This window comes from Cavia porcellus, unplaced genomic scaffold, assembly GCF_034190915.1.
Source record: "Cavia porcellus strain 051 isolate PalLab524CR breed Dunkin Hartley unplaced genomic scaffold, mCavPor4.1 scaffold_17, whole genome shotgun sequence".
Classification (NCBI taxonomy): Eukaryota; Metazoa; Chordata; class Mammalia; order Rodentia; family Caviidae; genus Cavia; species Cavia porcellus.
The window spans coordinates 5,463,054-5,479,758 of record NW_026947500.1 but is presented as its reverse complement, the minus strand read 5'-3'; the positions used below and the strand labels follow the sequence as shown (position 1 = coordinate 5,479,758).

Sequence of the window (16,705 nt, the reverse complement as noted above, 5' to 3'; positions counted from 1 at the left end):
TAAAGCTATAAGACTATGTAAGTCTGTTTACTATAACAAAATACAACAAATAGGCTAGTTTATAATGAAAAGAGGTCTCATTACCCAAAGGATCCAAGGCATCGTTCCTGCATCAGCTTAGCACTAGTGAAAGCATCAAGGTGAATGGCATCACAAGGACCAGAGCACAGCCAGACACGATACCACAGTGGTTCAGGAGTTCATCTCAGATTTTTCTGACAACTCATCCTCCCAGGAAAACTCTGAGGCTCATGCACGTGGCCTTAATACCTCCTAGTAACCTAAGGACCTGCCTCCTGAAGGTCCCACTGTCCTTCACATGGTCACACCTAGGACTGAGCAGTCACATGCCACACACACCCCCCAAGCCATAGCAATGTCATTGGGTGGTTTCCTGCCACAAGCATTACAGGTTCTGTGTAGAATAAAAGTTCTGTTTAGTGTCAGGAGATCTGCACAGTGTTCTCAAATACAAGTCGTATAAGTTGAGTATCAGTAACAACAAAAATTGAATCTGGTGGGACATAATGGCAGGTGCTTGTAACCTAGGCTATCCAGGATGCTGAGGCAGTTGGGTCACAAGTTTGCAGCCAATCTGGGCGACTTAGTGAAACCATGTCTCAAAAAATAAAAAGGGTTGTGGATGTACCCCAGTGGTAGTACTTGCCTAACATGAATGACACCCTGAGTTCTATCACCAATATCATAAAGAGAAAATGCTACATTTAAAAGTATGCCCAGACTTTACAGTGTTTAAAAAATAGGACCACAGGCCAGGGATGGTGGTCCATGTGTATGATCATAGCTATTCAGGAAGCTGGCGAGGAGGGTGGCAAGTTCTAGGCCAGGCTTGGCAAATTAGACCCTGTCTTAAAATAGAAAAAAGGAAAAGGGTTGGGGTTGTAGCTCAGTGATGGAGAGCCCTTGACTTCTGTTCCAGTACCCCCCCCCGACACACACACACACAACAAATGACCACAAACTTTCATGCACAAAAATAAGTGATCCTTGGGGTTGCAAATTTTCCTCTGATTGACACAAGTCAAGCGCAATCTGAAAAGAGTAGGTGTTTGGCAGAATGAAATGAGGATGCTGGAGAAGTTGGATAATTACAGACATAGAATCCAAATCATCAGACAGATGAAATGAAGCAGGTCACAAGTCAGAGTCCACAGTGCTCTAAGTATTTAATGCAGTTGGTTCATGTTGAAACTTGAGCACATGTTAAGTTATTTATGTGACTGGCGAATTATACCACTGCTTGTTCCCCAGTCCCTTTTACCCCTGGATGTGAGCATGTAAATATGCTTTTCAGAGATAATTCTCTCAAATCTTTTTAAACCTCTAACAACTTTCTAGTATGGTCATGAATATGGTGCCAATAACAAATGTGCATAGTAAGAAAAATGATAGTCGCAGCTTCTTTAGAAACACTGGAACATATGACCGTGGACTCAATTTCTTTATACAATGATCTAGACAGGGGCATCTCCCTTGTCTGAGAAGCAACTAGTTAGGGCTTAGTATGTGGCAGGCACTGTTCTAGGTGCTTTCACAGCAATGTGTTGATGCAGTTGGTGGTATGGAAGCACAGAGACGTATAGTAATTTTCCCAAGGTTCCAGCACTAGTAAGAAGAGAGTTGGTAATTTAACCCAGGCTTCCTGGCGCTGGAGTCTGTTCAGGCCCGACTCCAGCTTACAATCATCCTGCCTCGACCTTAGAGCATTTGGATTACTATGTAACCAGACTGCCTTCAACTTGCAGTCTTCCTGTCTCAGCCTCCCAAGTGCAGGGCTTTCAGGTGTGTGCCCAGCTCACAGCTGATGTGTGTGTTAATGGGCACAGTGCCGCTGGAGCTTAGCTTCCCTGCTTGTCCTTTGTCTTAGTCACTGGCCCTGGGGAGGGAGCCAGGGCCCCGCTAGATTTCACTGCGTCCTGGATGAGTAGTGAGTTCTTCCCCTTCCGTCTCCTTCCACAGAATTACCTTCCTGAGGGCCTGCAAAGCTTAAGACCTCTAGCACAGCCCTGCGATACTTCAGCCTGCCAAGTTTAGTAATTTGCCATTCAGAGGACTCTCCTGTGGGGTCTGCTTCTGTGTTCTACTGGAGTTTTCCAGCTACTTCCAAAAGAGTTTCAGGAGACTTTGTTCCAAAATGTTCCTTGAGTGAATAGAACTTTTTATTTCACAAAATCAAGGGTATGAGTAATATCTCTTGAAGAAAAGCTGAGGGAACAAGACTCTGCAAAGCTGGGGGACCTGCACTGCTTTAAGCCAACATTTCCAGGGTACTTCTCTGGCCCCTGAGCTCTCTCACGGCTGTAGGAATCCAGCTTCTGTAGTTAATCTCTAAGCTTCTCTTCCCTCCTGCCAATGAGGAATAGAACAGTTCCCACCTCATAGACTTGCAGACAACTTTAACACCCGCTCTCTCATTCACTGTAGTATAGGCACTTAGGCACTGATACTTGCCATTAGGAATAGTCACGGTAAAAGTGTCTGCCAGTAAGTTACTGATCGATTTTCTCCATTTTCAAATTTGAAAGCATCTCAGCATTGGCTAAAGAATGAATTTTTGTCCCATTCTCTGATTTATTACTGTAATTACAAATTTCAGGACAGTTTTTCTTGTAGTTTTCTGGATTCTTTTCTCACCAGCTGCCCTTTCTTCATTCTGTCCCTTTTATACTCCGTGCTTCTGTCCTCAAGTCACCCTGCCCCTGTAAACAATACAGATGGCTCTTTGGAAATTCTACTCGTACAAGCGAACAAAAGCCACCAAGCAGAGGTGTTTCTGGACAGGGACAGCAGAACTAGGTTAGGTCTGCGTGTACTCAGAGCGTGTGCTACGTCGGGGATGCCCAGGTGGGTTCTCTTGTAAAATGAATGCTCTGTTGTCCGTCTGGGAAGGCAGCACACTTCTTGTTGAGCTTTCCTACAGTGGAAGATACTCATGTATAGTTTGTGCTAAATATTTAACAATGATCTCATTTAACTAAAATGGAAAGTAGCAAAATCAAGCCTACCATGTTTTGTTCATGTTTCTTTTCCTTTCCCTCCTTTCTTCCTTCCTTCCCTCCCTCCCTCCCTCCCTGACTTTGATTTGGTTCATGGTTTCAGTTCATGGTCGCTGCAAGGCAGGCGCATCATGGCAGAAGCTCACATCTGGGCAGTCAGGGACAGAGCCCTTGATTACACCTCAGCATTTCTTGCTATCAAGTTAGTGTCCTACAAGGAATGGAGTGGATCTTGTTTGTTTCCTATTCATTAATAACAGATGAGAGCTTACTATGTCCCTCCTGGAAATCTTGGCAAATCCAGTGACTCTCAGCTCTGCCCTGTTAGGTCTCAGTGATCCCTAAGTTTGTCTGACATTTTTACCACAAAACTTGAATGATGGTTGGCGTTTTCCGACTTGCCAGAAACTTACACTGACAGAATCTTCATTGTGTACACATGCATGTGCCCCCCATATATTTATTTGTTTATTTAATAGTTAATATTAATAGGACATTAATAGTTATTTTAACTCTCATAAGTTGGCACATGTACAAGTTATTAATATTTATTTGCACTGCTGCCTTTTATACTCGCCAACAAATGGATATTAGCAGAATCCCTGAAATAGCCGTTCATTGTGAGATTAATTGCCTCTTGTTCTTGTTGTTCACAAGTATGCACTAGTAGTTTATAAATGCAGTGCTTTTCAAGACAAGTCATATGTTATAGGCAATAATAGCATTTCTGTGGAAACTGGGTATAGGGCTCAGAAGCCTGGCTGCTGCCAGAGGCTGAGGGATGAGCATTACCCGTTCCTCTCCCAAGGAAACTGATGTCCCCATAAGCCAGGAGGCTGGGATGGAACAGTGTGGGCATCATGTGGTCCTGGTGGCTGCTATCACTGTTCCTTTGATCTTACGATGGCAGTAATCATTGTACTGAATGAATGCCAGGGTTCTGCTTCATGTTCTACAAAAGAGCATTGCTGCTCTCCAGCTGGTCTCCTTCCTGAGGAACTTGGAGAAATGGAAAGAGAAAAGCGAACTCTGCAGGGGGTTTGCTGCGTGGGTGATTTAGGTCTCCTCTTTCTCCATGCCTCCTGCTGCCCGATATACCTTCCTGTGAATACTTTATGCAGAGTTCAGTGCCGTGTGGGGTGAGAAGGGAAGAGACATCAGACAGCATGGCCTTTGCAGTTTCTGGAGAGCTCCTGGTTGTATCTGAGCTGCTCTGCTTGTTAGTGCTGGAACTCAGTTGACCAGATTCCTTCTCTCTTGCACTCATTCCTTGCTCCTGCTCTCAAAGCACAGGCACACATAGATATATAAACTTCGGAGCACTTAAAAGATCCTTAGAGTAAAACTGCCCTCCCTCTAATTTGCACTTCAGCAATATTCTTCTTCCATTCCTAGTGTGTTGTGGAACTGTGATGTGCTAATTTAGAAAATGAAACATTAACAACAAGAAGAAGAAAGGGCTAAATCCTGCAATTCACAAATCTTAGGTTTGAGTCTCTGCATTGCACTTAATCATCTTGGTGGGCAAGTTCAGTGCTTTCCTAAGCTTTCTCAGGAAAATGGAACTGATGATTCCCACCCCATTTCCATCTCTGGACTGGCTTGAAAAATGAAAGGATGTTTCATATGTGAAAATGTTTTGTCCACTATAACAGCGAAAGGTAATTAAACTTGCCATTGTGTTACAGTTGCCCGTGAGTCCTCCAGCTCAGTGACAGTTGCTGGTATGAGTTAGCAGGGCAGGAGCTCTCATGCTGGCCAGGTTGACACCTGTTCCCCCTCTGCTTTCCTCTTCCTCCTGCAGAGTAACCTGATCCACTACCTGGGACTGAGCCATCATCTGATCGCACTCAATTTTATCATCATTTCTTTTGGCAAGAAAAGTGCGTGGTCCTCTGCCCACGTGAAGGTGACCGACACTGACTTCGATGGTGTGGAAGTCCGAGTGTTTGAAGGTTCTCCCAAGCCGGGCGAGCCACTGAGACGCAGTGTCGTTTATATCCATGGAGGAGGCTGGGCCTTGGCAAGCGCAAGTATGTCCTGGTCACTTTCTGATTGTGCGGCGTTTGTGGATGGCCTTGGGGAGGACCTGGGATTGGTTTTGGCTTCCTTGGTAGGTATGGAGAGTGTTTGCTCTGCCTGTCTTGGACTGTCCCACTTAACCCATGCTATCCCAATAGAATCCTATTTTGAGTGGTAAATTAAATGATTATGTGATGAGAAGAGTCTTCGCCTTTTGTTTTGTTTATTAACGCAGGAGACTGTTTTGAAAATATTCTCTCTAGTCTAAATCACAGATGTATTTTGAAGTATTGATAATAATCACTTTTGGAACCCAAACAACATGAAATTTGCTTGTCCAGAAAATGAAAGAATTATCTGTAGTGCTTTTGCCAACTTGTACTTTGAAGATACCTTTCTATTGAAGTAGAGTAGATATTTCTTTACATGTTAACTCATTGGCATTTTATCAGCTTACACAATTTAAGCATTAAAACATAGAAAGTATGTAGCTGTTAAGAGGGAACAAACTTGAAAAGTTCAAGAGTATTATCTTTAGCGTTGGATACCATTCATGAGTAGGAAAGGTTTGAGATGGCAGGATGCCGAGTGAAGCAGTCCCTGGCAAAGTCAGGACATCAGGACCTTTTCTGTGCCTCTGGAGATCATGAAATTACTTTCTCCTCTTCAGCCTAGAGCTTTGGGCACTCCCTAAGTTTAAGACAGTGAAATGTTTGTGATACCACTGTATGATTTTCCTAATGTAGGAAAGTTCAAGAAAGTATAAATTCCTCTCCCAATCTCATTTTATTTAGCTCATTTCTTTCATTCACTAATTTATTCAGATTTTCCAAAGTTGTTCACTGTGTATATAGAGGGTGGCTGTGGGGTTTCCTGAGTGCAGGACTTTTTTAGTGCAAAAAACACAAGCAGTTGTGGGCAAACATGGACTATCAGTCACCCTATTGTGACTAGGGATTGAGACACATAAATGAATAGGACTGGGTCTCTGGCACAATAGAGATTGTCTCTGTAGCATCTGACACTTGCCAGCAGAGCTATAGCATTGGAAGACATGAAATGCAGGTACCAGAGTGGTATGGATTACAATGACCAGCCTGGCTTCTCTACAGAATTTGGATTGATTATTTCTGCCAGAGGAGGTATGCAATTCTTAAAACAGCTGCTTCCAAAGTTACCTTGGAAAGCCTGAAAATAAGGACACATTAGACTGTTGGCACAGTATCTATCTTAATTTTATCAGAAGTACAATCAAAGGATTAAATTCTTACACATTAAAGTTGGTTCTGTAAACCAAGTGTGATGGCACATGCCTGTAATCCCAGAATTTGAGAGACTGAGACAGGAAGTTTGCTTGGAGTTTGAGGCCAACCTTGGGTACATAATGAGCTCAAGGCCAGCCTGAACTACATAGTGAGACCCTATCTCAAAGAAGAGATAGAGGAGAGAAGAGGAGAAGAGAGGAGGAGGGAGGGGAGGGGAGAAGAGGGGAGAGGAGGGGAGAGGAAAGGAGAGGAGGGGAGAGGAGAGGAGAGGAGGAAAGAAAATGAAAAGAGGAAAATTGGTTCTGTACCTACAGACATTTGTGTTCTAGGAAATGTTAAGATGTTGTAAAATTCTAGTTCCTTATATGTTGGCTTAAAAAGAGTAACAATCTTTAAATTAGCAAGTTTCTGCAACACAGCAAATAGGCTATTAGAAACAAAATTTTGTGATTTCAAGAGAAAAATGCTTATTTGTGAGCTTTTTGAAAAATGCACCATTTGAAGAACTATAAAATCAAAATCAATGTTCTGCATTTCATTAGTTAATAACATACTCAAAACTAATATAATAGAAATTTCCTTTTAATTATACTTACTTGCATTTTTATCAGAAATCAGTTAATTTTTGCATCCATATGTATAACTATTAATAAAACATTTGTGCCCATTTGCTATTAATTTGTTTGTATCAGTAGCTGCAGGTCTGAAAATAACCCACACTTAGCAAAGCTTAAGAATGGGTGATTGTAGTGACGCACCCTGGAGTGACTGATCACCCTTGGCCTCTTTCAGAGATCAGGTACTACGACGAGCTGTGTGCTGCGATGGCAGAGGAGCTGAATGCTGTGATTGTCTCCATTGAGTAAGTGATTGCGCCAGTCATAAGAATGTTCTTATTTATTTTTTTTTAATTTTTTTTTAAATTTTATTTAAGGAGAAAAAGAAAAAAAAGCAGAGAAAGGGTACAAGTTATACAGATTTACAGAAAAAAAATAAACAATAGGAAATCACTAGTTAATGGATTATATTTTGTCATCTCAGAAACAATTGTTCAAGTTACAAAATTAAAGCTTATAAAGTGGACATTCCAACAGTGAGACTGCAAACAGTTCTGTTCAATGATCCAACAAAACTCAGTAATATCATTATCTATCTTATACATTTAAATATACATGCAGTTATATCATTTAGAGCACTTTCTTTTCCTCTCTTTTGTACAATGACAATTACATATTTTGGGTTTTGTTGCTCCCACAGTTCTTATTACTTTGGAAGAGAGTAGAACCAAATGTGACATAACAGAACAGAGTCAGTCAAATCAAAAGAGTGGACATAATAGATAATGTAAAAGCATAATACTAGGTGATCAACAATGGTTACCATAATGCCTCCCGCTATCTCTAATAGAATTGCCTATATCATTAGTTATAATAAAATTTGAACAAAACAGTAAAGAACAAAACCAAAACTTTGGAGACATTATAAGTCTTCAAAAGTAGATAATAGTCAACCAGAATGGGCGTCATAATGAATCCCACTATCTTCACAGCTGTTGCCTAAACATTTGAACCTGATACTATCAAGCAAAACAGAATAGAGGAACATCAGTCAAAACAAGATGGTGAGAGCAATACAGGGCTTTAAATCAAGATAATGGAAAATCAAAGTGGGTTACTATAATATATCCTGCTATTTTTTATTTATTTTTCCCTTAATTAAAAGGATAAAAACAGAAAATAATAAAATTGAGATTGAGATAAAAGAGGGCATAACAGCAAATCAGCGCAGATCAAAACATAACCATTTAAGCAAAATAGTGTTTCACCACAAGATTATCCCGACATAAAAGTAGTTACCATATTGTCTCTTTCCTTGAAATCTTTGAGCATAACTTCGTATACTGTAGCATCAAATATATCAAAACAATGTAAAACCATTCAAGAGAATGACAGTATTACAGGGTATTTAGAATCAACTAACAGAAAATAAACAATGGTTTCTGTATAATTTCCTTGTCTATAAAAGGTTTTGCTTATACTATCATATATAATAAAATCCAATAAGATACCACCTGTTTAGACCAATGGAGACAGAAGAACAAAAGCTTGATGAGACTTCAAAACAAGATGATACTAAATCAGTATTACCTCTTAAGACGTCATTTTCTCCAAACTAGCTGTTCCTATCATCCAATCTTCTCTGCCTCATTTCTGTTGAGCTCTTTTTCTGTCATTATTTGTCAGTTTGTCTTCTTCATTTTGTTTTCTGCTCCATTCATTGTGGCCTCTCTGCTGCTACTTCTGGATTCTTCATATTTTTCTTTTTTAGAATATCTTGCAGTATTCTCTGTAGAGTTGAATTGGCGGTTGCATATTCCCCTAGTTCCTCTTTATCCTGGAAGCACCTTGTTTTTCCATCAATTTCCAGGGATAGTTGTGCAGGATATATCAATCTTGGCTGGAGATTATTATCTTTCAAAGCTTAAATTATTTCCCCCCACGCTCTTCGTGATTTGATGGTTTGTGGCGAGAAGTCTGCTGTAATTCTGATGGGTGTTCCCTTGTAAGTGATCTGTTTCTTGTCTCTGACGGCTTTTAGTATTCTGTTCTTGTATTGGATTTCTGGAATTTTAATTATTATATGTCTGGGTGTTGCTCTGTTTGGGTTGTAGGTGGCTGGGGTCCTGTATGCTTCATACAACTGAGTATCTTTACCTTTTGCTAAATTAGGAAAATTCTCCTGGATTATTTCTGTGAGTAGCTTTTGTAGTTCATTTGTTTGTGTCCCTACTTCTTCTTTTATGTTCTTAATTCTTAAGTTATAGACCCTCTTATCATCTTCTAGTCTTTGTATTATTGCTGTTTGTTTCTTTGTTATTTTTAAGAAGTTTTTCATTTCATGCTCCCATATTACAAATCTGCCCTCCAGTTCAGATAATCTGTCCTTAGTTTCTTTCAAGCTGTTATGCCAGTTTTCGATAGACTTCTTAGTTTCCTGGTAGTCTCTTTGAACCTGCTTCACGTATTCTATGCTTTTTCTATTTTCTCCATTAAACAATTCTCCCCTCTTTTTCTGTTCTTCCATTCCACCATTTGTTTTTTCTTGGGTTGTGCTTAGCATTTCTCTAACTATTCTACTTATGTCTAGCTTCAGGTCATTAATAACTTCATTCCTGAACTTGTCTATGAGGCTCTTGAGATAGCGCTTTATGTCTATTGGTGCTGTGTCTGCTGTTGCCTCTTTCTCAGGATTGGGGGCCGAGGACCCTTTCTTATTGCTGCCTCTTCCCATATTCTTTGTTCCTTAAATATGCAAGCATATATAGGAGGCCCAGCTTCTTGCCCTGTCAGCCACAGTCTGATTGAATTGTGCCGGCTAGGTGTTCCCGCCCACCGCAGCACACCAGGAAGTTTCAGACCGGGCAGCCTATGTGGGGCCCGCCCCTCCAGGTCACCTTCAGGAGCTGGGACCTGGGCTGTGCTAGCCTATTGGGTCTCAGCCAGCAGCGTCACGTGGGCTAGGCACTGCGCACCAATCCCGCTTGAGGGGGGATTTGTGACTGAAGTCACTGCAGCACCCTGTTCCCGCATGTCTGCCCAGTCCCAGAATATCCTCTGTTGGAGTCTTCTAGACCGTGGAAGAGACCCAGTTTTCCCTCACTCACCAGAGGTGGATGCACGGCTCCCCGCCCATCCCACTCTCAACTCTGTTCACCGATTCCTGTTCGCAGACCTTCCGCGGCTTCCCGTGGTGCGGGCTCCAGCTTCCATGCTGAGGCTTTATCTGTTCTTGTTATAGCACCAGGATCGCATTCCCAGTTGGTTTCTCTCAGCCCAGTTTGTTCGTGGGTCACCGGGGCATAACTCCTCTTACTTATGATTCCTTACTGAGCACCATTCCTGAATTCTAAGCTGGGTGTTTCAGAGAGCCTCCGTAGCTGCTGCTATCTGTCCGCCATGTTCTCCCGGAAGTAAGAATGTTTTTATTAAGAAGGGAGTCCAGGTAAAGATTCAGTAACTTCACTGTGCAGGTGACAAACTAGAATGTAAAACAGCCGAGTGTGGCGCTCCATTCCTGTCATCCCAGCTACCAGGAGACTGAGGCAGGAGGATCTTACATTCAAGGCCAACCTCGGAAGTTTAACAAGGCTTTGTCTCAAAATAAAAAATAAAACAAGTTAAGGTTACAGTTAAGGAGAAAATCCTGGATTCAATCCTAGTCCTGAAGGAAAAAGAAGTATAAAATAAAATATGTAAGATGTAGACAGATTTGCCCAAGGTTGTACTTAGCATAATCAGCAATTATGTACTTTTTTAAACTATAAAGTAACCAAAAAGTTAAAGAGAATCTCTCCCATAGCCAAGAATTGGAAAAATTACTATCTTGGCAATGGGTTCTTTAACTTGGATTTTATGAATAGTGGTAAGTATTTAAAAAAATCTTTATGTATAATGTAATGGTAATTCTTTTTTATGTTTTGAGTTGTCTTTATCAATGTGTTTTAAGCCTTTTTTTTCTTTTTGGCAACTAGAAGAATGGAAATAAGAATAATAACTCTGCAAGGTTGAGGCCAAAAGATTGTATCCTGGGCAATTTAGCAAAACTCTGTCTCAGAATAAAAAATAAAAGAGAGCTGGGCTTGTAGGTCACTGCGAAATCCCTACGCTCGATCATCAGTACCACAAAAATTATATCTATCTCTATCTCTTATCTTACACTTACACTTATACCAATACCAATACCTGTACCAATACCTATTCCTATTCTATACCTAACCTGTGAGATAAAAGGAGCACCTAGTCTTCTAGATGGGACAGGAAATCGAATCCAGGGCAGATTGCTTCCAAAATTCCTATGGCCTTTGACCCAATATTGGAGGAAGCAGATAGCACTGAGTGATGGGATCCAGCCGCATCATGTCATCTGCTTTCTAGGCTCCCAGCTTGTTCAAGTCTCTACTTCCCTCCGCCCCTCCGCTAGATCTTTCTGCATTCATGGCTCACTGCTCTTGCCTCTGCTCTGGTTCTGTGATCTTAGAGAATCTTTTTCTCTGCAGTCTATTGGCAGTGCTGTTCTTTTGGGTCTTTAGGCCACTCTGATCTTGTGAATAGAAGCCCTGTAGTCCCACTGAGTGGTCCCTTGGATGCTAATAGCTCTCATGCTTTTTGGAACTTTCCGCTGGCCAGAAGAAAGCAGCTGTTTAAGAGGACTTGCCCCATTATGGAGTAAGCACTCCAGCTCAGTGTAGATGGCCAAGCTTCCGGGGGCCGGTCAGTGGTTTCCTGTGTTCCTCTAGCTCTTATTTTATATTCATAAACTTCAGTGCAGATATGATGTTTGTGTCTGTCTCAGGCTTACCATAAAACACAGACAGGTAGATAAGATGTTTGTAAGATTTTTTTAAGGAACTAAAACTTAAGAAGGGTTACTGCTATCATCTAAGCCTCCCACTGTGCCTAATCTCTATAATGTAGCGTTCAGAAGTTTACTGGGAGGTACCATAGTGCAGTGGTCAAGTACCACTGGCAAGTCACTTAAGTTTATGTACAAAATTGGTTTCAGAGTCCTTTCAAATGTGACTACAGGGAACAGTAATAATCTTACTTTAGGGTCCGCAGTACCTAAGACAAGGATTAGCCCCTGCCTGCCAGATGCCTGCTGAGCTGAGATAATAACTTCAGAGCCCTGCCAGGGATCAGTCTAGACAATCGATATAAAAGGGTGTCAGATGTCTTAGAGCACTAGACAGGTACACAGGATTAGTACTGTAGCTTGTAGGGAAAAAAAGGTAATGTACAAACTACTTAGCAATACGTGTTTGGAACTCACATGTGTTCTTGTTTTTGGAATGGGTCCAACCCAGCCACAGAGTTTTACAACCTGCGTTCCAGGGAGATGCAACCAAGGTCATGTGATCAGTGTCTCTCTTGAAAAGAATGTTTGGGGATCTAACTGGGGACATACTTCCTCTCACTGCTTAGGTCTTTCCTTTTTATTCTGTTCCATGAATATTGATGACACTCCTGTTCCGTGCCAGTTACTGTGTTCAGCTATGGTGATAGCTTAATTCCTGTCGTCAAAATCTAGATGAAAGAGAAGCCTTGAACCCATGATGTTCAGTGTGATAAGTGGTGGGAAGGAGACGCGGGAGAAGTGATGGGGCAATCTGGCCTGGAGTCAGTGTCCTGTCCCATCTAAGCAAGGTTATACCTAGTTTGAAAGGTACAAAAGGCATCTTAAAAATCCTACTTTCTTTAAGTTCCCAAAGATAAACAGAACCTGTTCAAACAAAGTGCATCGGTCCTGCAAGTCCACAGTGGTGTGATAAGAGGGTTTGGGAGGAAGGGAGGAGGCAGAGAGCATGAAATGTGAGAGAAGACGGATAAAAGGGCTTGTGCTTCCCATGGTGTGTGGTTCTGAGAGTCTTCAGGTGCATGGTGGACCCTTGGGTCGCCACTCATTCCACCTGCTCCCAGCAGAGTTCTCTGCCTCCAGCTATCCCTTGTCCTTGAGATCCGCAGCAGTGTGCCCTGGGGTCAAAGCTTTGTGGTATCGTGAGTCATGGCCTTGGGGGAAGATTATAGTCCAAGGAAGCAAATAGGCGTGGGTGTGTGTGGAGATTATCTCAGTGAACTAGGTCCTTGAATAAAGAACAGTTACCTCCACTTTGGCTAAACCTAGTCCCATCTCCATGTACTGATAGCACAGAACTGGCTATTTCCTTTTCCCTGCAATTGGCTCTAAGCCATGTACATGGGGCTAGCTGAGGTGCTGCTGCATAATCTTTGAAGTTCAGTGACAGTTCCTTTTTGTCCTGCTCCTGCCATCAAACCATGGTTGAGCCAGCAGGATGCAGAGCCAGGGCTCCAGGCTGTTGGGTTTGAGCCTTGAAATAAGAGGCTATGACTTCCCAGGGCAGAGAAGTTTGCACATCAGAACTAAATCACCAGCCTCCAAGACGTTAAATGCTATCTCAGTTGTGTTACACAGATTGCTCTTTCTACATATCCTTCTCTCTGCATATTGCAGAGGTGCTTTCTGGCCTCCTAGCTAGCCCAGCTCACAGTCCTCAGGTAATTCCCACCATTCTCACAGTCACTCAGCCTCTAGCCATTCCCGTCTTCACAAATTAATAAAATCTGGATTAGGCTCTGGATCAAAGCCTTTGTTTCGATGAGTCTTCATCCTGGCTGGATTTAGGACCCCCATGGCTCCTCATAAGTGTGTGTGTGTGTGTGTGTGTGTGTGTGTGTGTGTGTAATTAATTCACTAGATTTCCTATAACTTATCCATGGGATTACAAATAGAAACTTCCTGGACCACGACAAGAATGGGAAAGGGGACTAGGGATTTAGCTCAGTGGCATAAGCACCTGCCTGGCAAGCACAAGGTCGTGAGTTCGATCTCCAGTACTGCAAAAAATTTTTAAAAAGCAAAAAAAAAAAAAGAATGGGAAGGGATCCCTTCGATGTAGGCAGCCCTGGTCACAGAAGCACTTTCTGTGGTGTGAGCCCCAGGAGTTGGAACTCCTTCCTCCCTTCATGTCACCTGTGCTCTCCAGGATCTGGGGACAGACCTAACAACTAAAGCAGGCTAAGACCTTTTTCGGTTATACAAAAACAGGTAAATGCTGTGCCGGGTACTTGGTATCTTCTATGACATTGCTATCCACTAAGTGTTTGGGAAATACATGGAGAAAGTTCAGCTTATCTATGTTACATGGGTGTATCCTCATTCATACAACCCAGGATAATCTTGTTTTACACAGACATTTATATTCATAAACTTCAGTGCAGGTTAGTTATAACACAGTTCTTTTTTTTACCTCTAGTTTTTTTTTAAAGGGTAAAACTAAACAGAACAAAACAGAACAAAGCAGACCAGAAGCAAATAAGAAAGCTTTATTATCTATTTTAAAAGGTAAAATGCAAGATAATAAAGTATTGGGTATGTTGAACACTATTAAATTCTGCAAAAGCTTTACTCACTTTTCAGTGTGGAAAACTGTTTCAGGTTGTGTTTTCCTTTTAGTTAAATTTTTTCTGCAATTGTAAACTACTTTACATGTAGATACCTTTGACCTAGTCACAGGCCATCAAATGTCAGGTGTCACCTGGTGACTGAGAAGAACTTAGGCCTTTAAAGAACTGAAGGAAGGCTGTTGCTAATGCAGACAGACAAAACACTGGAGTGCTGGCCTTATTTTGATGCCCACAGAGTTAACAAGCAGTAGAACTTTGATGCTTATCTATAAAATCACAGTTGTGCAAGATAACAAGCCACAGTGCTTCTGTGACGCATTGGTAGTAGTATGTTTTTTTTTTTTTTAATTTTATTTAAGGAGAAAAAAAAAAGCAGAGAAAGGGTACAAGTTATAAAGATTTACAGAAAAAAATAAACAGTAGGAAATCACTAGTTAATGGATTACATTTTGTCATCTTAGAAATAATTGTTCAAGTTACAAAATTAAAGCTTATAAAGTGGACATTCCAACAGTGAGACTGCAAACAGTTCTGTTCAATGATCCAACAAAACTCAGTAATATCATTATCTATCTTATACACTTAAATTTACATGCAGTTATATCGTTTAGAGCACTTTCTTTTCCTCTCTTTTGTACAATGACAATTACATATTTTGGGTTTTGTTGCTCCCACAGTTCTTATTACTTTTTTGGAAGAGAATAGACCCAAAAGTGACATAACAGAACAGAGTCAGTCAAATCAAATGGGTGGACGTAATAGATAATGTAAAAGCATAATACTAGGTGATCAACAATGGTTACCATGATGTCTCCCACTATCTCTAATAGAATTGCCTATATCATTAGTTATAATAAAATTTGAACAAAACAGTAAAGAACAAAATCAATAAAACCAAAACTTTGGAGACATTATAGGTCTTCAAAAGTAGATAATAGTCAACCAGAATGGGTGTCATAATGAATCCCACTATCTTCACAGCTGTTGCCTAAACTTTTGAACCTGATACTATCAAGCAAAACAGAATAGAGGAACATTAGTCAAAAACAAGATGGTGAGAGCAAAGGGCTTTAAATCAAGATAATGGAAAGTCAAAATGGATCACTATAATATATCCTGCTATTTTTTAATTTATTTTTCCCTTAATTAAAAGGATAAAAAAGTAAATAATAAAATTGAGATTGAGATAAAAGAGGGCATAACAGCAAATCAGCGCAGATCAAAACATAACCATTTAAGCAAAATAGTGTCTCACCACAAGATTATCCTGACATAAAAGTAGTTACCATATTGTCTCTTTCCTTGAAATCTTTGAGCATAACTTCGTATACTGTAGCATAAATATATCAAAACAATATAAAACCATTCAAGAGAATGACAGTATTATGGGGTATTTAGAATCAACTAACAGAAAATAAACAATGGTTTCTGTATAATCTCCTTGTCTATAAAAGGTTTTGCTTATACTATCATATATAATAAAATCCAATAAGATACCACCTGTTTAGACCAATGGAGACAGAAGAACAAAAGCTTGATGAGACTTCAAAACAAGATGATACTAAATCAGTATTACCTCTTAAGACGTCATTTTCTCCAAACTAGCTGTTCCTATCATCCAATCTTCTCTGCCTCATTTCTGTTGAGCTCTTTTTCTGTCATTAGTTGTCAGTTTGTCTTCTTCATTTTGTTTTCTGCTCCATTCATTGTGGCCTCTCTGCTGCTACTTCTGGATTCTTCGTATTTTTCTTTTTTAGAATATCTTGCAGTATTCTCTGTAGAGTTGAATTGGTGGTTGCATATTCCCCTAGTTCCTCTTTATCCTGGAAGCACCTTGTTTTTCCATCAATTTCCAGGGATAGTTGTGCAGGATATATCAATCTTGGCTGGAGATTATTATCTTTCAAAGCTTGAATTATTTCCCCCCACGCTCTTCGTGATTTGATGGTTTGTGGCGAGAAGTCTGCTGTAATTCTGATGGGTGTTCCCTTGTAAGTGATCTGTTTCTTGTCTCTGACGGCTTTTAGTATTCTGTTCTTGTATTGGATTTCTGGAATTTTAATTATTATATGCCTGGGTGTTGCTCTCTTTGGGTTGTAGGTGGCTGGGGTCCTGTATGCTTCATACAACTGAGTATCTTTATCTTTTGCTAAATTAGGAAAATTCTCCTGGATTATTTCTGTGAGTAGCTTTTGTAGTTCATTTGTTTGTGTTCCTACTTCTTCTTTTATGTTCTTAATTCTTAAGTTATAGACCCTCTTATCATCTTCTAATCTTTGTATTATTGCTGTTTGTTTCTTTGTTATTTTTAAGAAGTTTTTCATTTCATGCTCCCATATTACAAATCTGCCCTCCAGTTCAGATAATCTGTCCTTAGTTTCTTTCAAGCTGTTATGCCAGTTTTTGATAGACTTTTTAG

General features: G+C 40.6%; 1 protein-coding gene across 1 annotated transcript in view; it reads left to right on the top strand.

Annotated features, from left to right (window-relative positions):
* Positions 1 to 16,705, top strand: part of Nceh1 (neutral cholesterol ester hydrolase 1) — a 66,349-nt gene that overhangs the window by 36,060 nt on the left and 13,584 nt on the right. Inside the window, exons 2-3 of the mRNA XM_003467541.5 lie at positions 4,822 to 5,050; positions 7,097 to 7,166. Coding sequence (XP_003467589.2) covers positions 4,822 to 5,050; positions 7,097 to 7,166 — 299 coding nt within the window. The remainder of the gene's footprint in view (positions 1 to 4,821; positions 5,051 to 7,096; positions 7,167 to 16,705) is intronic.